Source organism: Balaenoptera acutorostrata, chromosome 5 (genome assembly GCF_949987535.1).
Source record: "Balaenoptera acutorostrata chromosome 5, mBalAcu1.1, whole genome shotgun sequence".
Lineage (NCBI taxonomy): Eukaryota > Metazoa > Chordata > Mammalia > Artiodactyla > Balaenopteridae > Balaenoptera > Balaenoptera acutorostrata.
Genome location: NC_080068.1, coordinates 117,093,606 through 117,100,951, shown reverse-complemented (window position 1 = coordinate 117,100,951; position 7,346 = coordinate 117,093,606). Strand labels below are relative to the sequence as shown.

At 40.0% G+C, this 7,346-nt stretch overlaps 1 protein-coding gene across 13 annotated transcripts in view; it reads right to left on the bottom strand.

Moving 5' to 3' along the window:
- Positions 1-705: 705 nt before the first annotated feature.
- ANK2 (ankyrin 2) overlaps positions 706-7,346 on the bottom strand; it is a 250,765-nt gene continuing 244,124 nt past the window's right edge. For all 13 annotated transcript variants that reach the window (XM_057546234.1, XM_057546235.1, XM_057546236.1 and 10 more), the window contains 2 exons: positions 6,120-6,211; positions 706-2,949 (listed from right to left, as the gene is read on the bottom strand). In XM_057546234.1, the coding sequence (XP_057402217.1) occupies positions 2,766-2,949; positions 6,120-6,211 (276 nt within the window). In that variant the 3' untranslated portion in view covers positions 706-2,765. The remainder of the gene's footprint in view (positions 2,950-6,119; positions 6,212-7,346) is intronic.

Here is a 7,346-nt window from a genome sequence, read left to right as displayed (position 1 = left end):
GGAAGGTCTTGTAAATCAACCAGGCAGATAAGCCAGATCCAGTGAGTTTCCTATCTCATACTAGATAAGATTTAAATAAAACTTAATTTTTAAACCATGTCTTTCTGTCCTGTTTTTGCAGTAAAAAATGCTATAGCAGCACTAAAGGGATGTTTCAAAAAGCAAAACCCCAAATAGTCTCCAAACAAAACTGATTTCAGTTTTGCATATTCCTGCCCTGTCTTTATTTCTATTAATGGATCCATTTCATTTCTAATTCTCAGTCAATGAGAGATACATAAAACCCCAGAGCTCAACACTGTTCCCCACGGCAGAAGGTGTTTCCTGAGAGCCATGACCTTACAGGAGAGAAGTGAATCCGGGGTCCCTCTCTGCGCTGCCCACCCCTGGATCCCCTCTCCTCATCTCCTCCAAGCCCACAAGTTCCTATTTCTCATTTACTAGTGATCCCCAAACGAAATCTTTGTTTTTCTCCCTTTGCATAACAATAGCAATAAAAGTTCTTTGAGAGCAGGGATACAATCTTCCTGTTTCTCCCAGTGCTTAACACAGCGTTGGGCACAGAGCATATTCAGTTACCAAATAAAAAGAACAAAGGCAAGCTGTTTTTCTTTTGGCTTCACACCTATTTCATCTCTTTAATAATGTCTTACCTCCTGAAATCACAGGTGAGTGCTAAAGAAGAACAAATCACTGTTGCCACACTTAACACTTGTACATTTTATTTAATTAAATCAGCCATTGTACACATTGCAGCTAGGTATTGTTAGTGTTGTATGTTTTTCCATTAACTAATACATGCCCTCATAGATATATTCAATTAGTGTTATCACCATGGGAACAAGATGCTGATTCATCAACTGAAAATTCACTTCTTCTCACATTATTCAAGTTTTTTGATTACACAGCAAAAATCAAAATCAAAAAAAAGGTGATTAACCATTATGTTGTTACACAGACATCATCTGCACTGCAAATAACACAACAGAAATGCTTTTCTTGAGCTCCAGTGAAGGTGTGGACAAGGAGGCCATGGTATGTCCAAAATGTTTCACCACTGGCCTCCTTCATTTTGGCTGCCAAAGATGCTTTCTTTCCTATCCAGCTGCCAAACGTGCTAGCATTCGAGGCTTAGGAGATTTGGCTTGTGGGAAACCTCCCTCCCAGGAAATCTTCTCTCTTGGCAAAATTACTTGAAATGATGAAATGCCATTGTTTGTCGTCTTTGCTTTTGACATTCAGAACAATGAGTCATTTTTGCACAACAGGAAAAGACCAGATAGAATTCGAAAATGTTTAATCCCTGGAGGATAGACTCTGGTTTTCAAAATGTTTTAATTTCATCTTCATTGAATATACTTTTCTTTAACAAATAACTGATTCAAAATGTATACTGTTTATATGAATATATTTGTGAATATATATATATATGTTAAAATGCTACACAGCTTCAACCACTAGAGGAATAAGGAATAGGACACGGAAATCACTCAGATGATTAAAGTCCCTTCTTTGAAACAAACAAACAGGAAAGTGCACAAATGCACTTCAGGGTTTCCAAGGGAGTTTGGATTTCAAATAAATAAACCCAAAATTTTAACCCAAACCAAAATTTTCAGGATTTCTCAATCTCGTCTGCAAGCTAAAAAACAGACCTAGCTGAAAAGTGAAAAGTGCTTGCTGAGGGTAAAAAGAATGAAAACCATCCATGTGATTAGAAGATGGGTTTGAACTGTGGTTTGATTCTTAAATGCTACATGCAGGTATTAGAGAAGATATAAACCTGGAAGAAAAAAAATAAAAGAAACCACTCCAACACGGTGAAGGAGTTGAACCGTTTGTGTAGGGGGCAAATCTTGTTTCCAATGATTTATCTACAGTGCAGTGGCCAGGAGAAAGTACCACCAATAAGACAGCGTGGTTTGCTAAAGCAGCAATGAAAACTGGAAAACTACAGTAGTAATAGCTTTTTAAAATACCCTGCCAACATGTCCCAAATCTAAAGGACCTGAAGATGTTAGACAGCTGCCGGATGCCACTGCTGGCAACCGAATACCTCGCTGCTTCACCTCGTTGCCGCTGCTCCCGTCCTCCCCTCCCTCAGTGGCTGCTGGAGAGTCATCAATCGCAGCTGGCCAGCACCAGCAATAAGTGCTTAGTTAGGACAGTTCTTCAAGGTTATTAACCCATCTTTCACTAGGAGCCAGGGCTACTCTGGAAGTTCTAAGGACATGGTAGGTCTGAAGTGCTTCTTTTGCAGGAGAACTGTATTACGTTCGATTGTGTTAGCAATATCTTAGTGAACCACTGTTCAGCAATTCCGTGATGCCCAGTGTAGTTATGACAGGCAGTGGTTTTAATACGTTGTTCGTCTGAGCATTTTAGCTATATATATTGTACACGGGTATCTCTTTGAAGGATTCCTAGGTATCGTCATTTGAAGAGGTCTGCAGGTGAAGTTCTTCTGTTCATTGGATTTTCATGGAGCTTGTGCAGAAGCCAAGAAGAATAACGGAGGTGGCCAGGTCCCAGGTGAGCACAGACACAACAAAGGAGTGGATACAGCATCCAGGATGAAGGATGCTATCTTTGGTCACAAATTAGTTTACAGTTAAAGAGGATGGGGAAAAACTCAAACAAAAGGCAGTGTATATGCTAAAAGTGGAAATCCCATTAATCAAGCCAGTTAGGTCACTCCTCTAATGGAACGGGAAGTTGCATATCGAGTGAATGTGTGGTTTCTGGTGTGAGAACTGGACAGCCTCTCATTTGGCCTCTTGCTTCAAGTCCTCCTTGCAGAAATGCCGAAGGAGTTGCTTGAGGTCATGCTGGAGGTCGTCCTGGTCTAGTGCTTCTGGGACATCCTCCAGGTGCTCCAAGTAAATGCGTTTTCCATGCTGGTCCTTCACCACAGCCCTCTTCTGGGTTCTAGCTTTACTCATTGCTGTCCTGGAGGAAAGCAGACAAGAGAACATTATATTCTTTCTTCACTGCTAAAAGGCAGCCACTACCTTTGGTCTGCGAGTACCCATGATATGAAAGTACTGCTTACTGTCTTACCTCTAGATATTTCTACACTGGGCTATTAGTAGAGCAAGTACAGCCATCTTTTCCCTTCTTTCTTTTAAACATGGTTCTCCCATCTTAAATGACGCATGAGATTTTTAAAAAGTATTTTGGAGCAAGGAGTTTTTTTTAAACCTTTAAGAAATATTTCAAATAAATGAAACCGTGCTTTCATATGATTCTCTCAAAAAGTAACCACACAATCATTCATGTTTTGATTAGGAAAGAATGTGGCTACTCCTGAAATAGTGATTCCATACGTAATTTTTGACAGGCTAAGAAAAAGTTTTTAAGTTAATTTATTTAAAATACCTTAGCTGCCAGCTTAATCCTTAGAGGCACTACCCAACTCAAACTTCCCAAAAATGTTCTAAGAGAACTTTCCCATGGGGTATAGGTCTTTAAAAACTGGAATAATATCCTATCAGCATAAAGGCAGGTGACTACCAGCGAGAGTTGAAGGTTGACCCAGTCCTCTGAAGCTTCATCTGGAGACAGCGGGGAAGGGAGAGGGGAAGGAAAAAAACCACCGAGAGACAAATCCTTCCTCTGTCTTCCCAGAGCGCAAGTACTGGCCCACTTTATACCTCCTACAGCTACTCAACAGTGTGCTGCTTTCTTGGCCCTTCATCAGACCAGAGATTACTTGAGAAAAGCGGCTCTGACATACTATTACGTCGGTACTATTATTTTCCTGCATCCTTGCTTGAAAATGCTTATACTGTGATTTGTTCCCTCTCAGTTCTTCTCCCGCTCTACTTGTTTATGTATTTATTTTTGGCTCCATTGGATCTTCGTTGGGGCGCGCGGGCTTTTCTCTAGTTGCGTCGAGCGGGGGCTACTCTTCGTTGCGGAGCACGGGCTCAGTAGTTGTGGCTCGTGGGCTCTAGAGCGCAGGCTCAGTAGTTGTGGTGCACGGGCTTAGCTGCTCCAAGGCATGTGGGATCTTCCCGGACCAAGAATCGAACCCGTGTCCCCTGCACTGGCAGGCGGATTCTTAACCACTGCGCCACCAGGGAAGTCCCTCCCTCTCTACTGGTAAATACAATTCTTCATTCTGCAAATATGTGGTGAACGTGCCTTATGGGCCAGGTACTATTATTATAATAACAAGTAAGGAAACTGGATCTCAGAGAATTTAAGCAATGCTCCAAATAAAAAATAATCCAGTTACTACGCAGTGGGGCCAAAAGTCAAAGATTCCAGAGCTTGAATCTGTAACCACGACGCCATGCAGCCTTGCTTTACACCACCATCAGAAGGATCAGTTTTCGTAGCTTTATCCAGCATTTTCCTTATGGATTCCTAGTGTCCAGAAGCTGAGGGCTCTGCCCACGGGCTGCCCTTAGCATTACTCTACCTTCCACACCTCTATGCATTTCTTAAGATCACCTTGATTTTTAAAAAATGGCTGACTTCAGCCAGAACTCTTCTGGCTTTCCTTTGGACATCTTGTCTCCTTCCTTCTTTCGTGTTTTCTCACCTCCCCTTTCCTTTGATTCTACATGAATTATTTTGTATCTGAAAGCCAACTTAAATTTGTTCCTTTTGATAAAAAGGTCAAATTTGGTTCCAGTGGTTGAAATCAGATTATGTTTTCTAACTATTCAGCATCCACATATATTGTTGTCTCCCAAAAGGCAAATATCTGACTATCGCTGCCAAGAGCTAGTAAAAACCTCTATGGCATTAGTGTCGGGGGATAAGCTTCTATCATAGGACATTCCCTGGTGTTTTGTGCTCACACATGTACACGAATATGTTTATGAATACGCATACGTATACGACTCAAGCAGTGGGTATGATCAAATGTCTTCAGCAACATGTAAGATAAAGTGTTGCAGATCACAGATAGACTTCCATGACTAAGTAGCTGTGGAAGTGGATTGAGATGTCTATATCCCTAGCTTCGAACTCACCAGCCGTCACTGCGAATTTTGGATTAATTGATCTCTAAATCTATTCCCATGTGACGCTCTCATGATGTTAGGGTGTCTGTGGTTTATGTGGTTCCATATGAATAACTGAGTAAGAGACTTAAAAGTTCGGAGTATAAGAAGCACTTGATCCTGAATTCACATATAGCATTTTTAAAGTTCTGTGAGCAATTACTCTCTTTTACATTCCTAGCTGGCGCTGTTTTTCACATGTGGTTGGAGGGTGGAACTGTGACAGAACCTTTAATTTCACTGTTCTAATTATTATGTTCTACAGGCTAAAAATAGCTTTGTAGAGTACTATAAATGACAATCTTTCTCTTCTTTTCAATGAAGTGAAAAGCACAACAGTAACTTCAATTTCCATTGTGTCTTTTCACTGCAAAGCTGAGAACATTTTGTCAATACTCACAGCGCTGCGAGAGGCCCAGAGAGAGGTGAGGGTAGACCAAGGCAACAGTGCCGAAGTCTACACGTCAAATAGGTGATGGGGATGGGGGGGGGTAGAAAGCCTCATAGCTAGTCCCTGTTCATACGCACAAATATGAGCTGCTTACTGCTTTTACGATACTTTCTTAACTTATTAAAGCCCCTGGTTTCAGCCTCGCTAGGTGCATTGAGGTTCATGGATATCAAACTCATGCTCATGTTATTTGCCACTCCCATGCAGAGTCATGAAGCAGCTTGTTTAAAACAAAAACAAACAAAAAAACCATGTGCCGTTCAAAGGAATGATTACCAAGAGTTGAAGGCAGCTGGTCACAAGATTAATTTGTGAGCAATTGATTAGATTCCTCTTACTGTGCTCTACAATGGAATATCCCAGCTGCTTGGCCTCAGCGAAATTGATGACTTGCTGAAACCCAGGGAGCGATTGTGTCAACAGTCGTCTGACTATCATCATGCCTTAGCATTACTTTTAAAGCATCAAGAGGACACTTCAGGAATGACACAGTGACAGATGTACCACTTGACAAAAATCTTACAATGCAGGGAGAGTCTGCACTTCCCAAGGGGTTTTAAGGTAGATGCAGGGGCTCTATTTTTCTTTTCTTAAAATTGGAAAACTTTTTAAAGGTGTTAGTTGGCAAAGCATCACCCCATGCTAACCCAAACCTTCTAAGTATTGATCCATCCTCCTTCAGGACTTCATTCTCTACTAAACTGGGGGAGTGGACTTTCATGTGGCTACCTGTGTAACTCAAAGCCTGAAGTAAGAAAAAAAAGAAAAGAAGACAAAACCCATCATAAACCATAGACTCTAACATAACCTATTACTCTGCTTAATGAATAGTATAAAAGAACATTCTGGAAAGGATAAAGAAAAACAATTCTTAGGGGCAGATCTAAGTATTGAGTTTTATTTAGCAAGTCTGTTAAATTTCTCCCATTTGTGAGGGAGATTTGTTCTATTGATAATTACTTTACAATTCTTGCAAACTATACTGGTTGACTTCTACTTTCGTGCTTGCCTCACCCCCATCCTTTCTGCAGTGAAGACTCTAATGACAAATACAATGAATAATGACCAGAGGCAAAAACAAGCAACGAACAAATAAGGCCCAAAGGGTATAATCAGATAATACATCTTTTGATTGTCCAAGGTCACCAGTTGTCAAAATGTGAAGAACTAAAAATGTTTAAAATAAGGTATGCTCTTAATATCCCAATGCATTCATATATAATCTCAATGCATATTGTGGGTATAAAAGAGGACATACATGTAACATTTAACTTCAAAATGTTTCAATAGTAAAGAATGTTTCAAAGATGTTTGCACATGCCCGCTGTCCCTTAGTTGAAACATTTGGGGCCAGATGTGTTTTAGATTTCAGATTTTTTTTCCTTTTGGATTTTAGAAAGGTAATATGATGTATATACTGTATATTCTAATAGCTCAGATAGGATAGGGACAGCATCCTGTAATCAAAGCCATTGATATATCAATAGCAAAACATGAACATTCACTCTTGTAGAATAAAAAAGACTGCCAAGTCATTACAGCCCCATGTCAGTTCACATTAAGTTTTATTGCCAAAGTAGCTTGCTACTAACTTATAAAACTTGTTTTGGTTTTCAGAATGTTGGGACTGTTTTTTTTTTTTTTAAGATATGGAAATTTATTTCAGATGATCTTCACCAGCACCATAAGTTCCATTCACTGGATCAAAATTCTTATACCAACATTTTGATATCTTTAGTGTTTCAAATCCAGAATTAAAAATAGAAAATTGTGACATTTTATTCAAATTGGCTGCTCATTTATTGAAAAGACCTAGAATGTGTAGTTTGAAAAACATCCTAGACAATAAGCAGCAGCCTGAAACCCTCTTTTAACTGGTG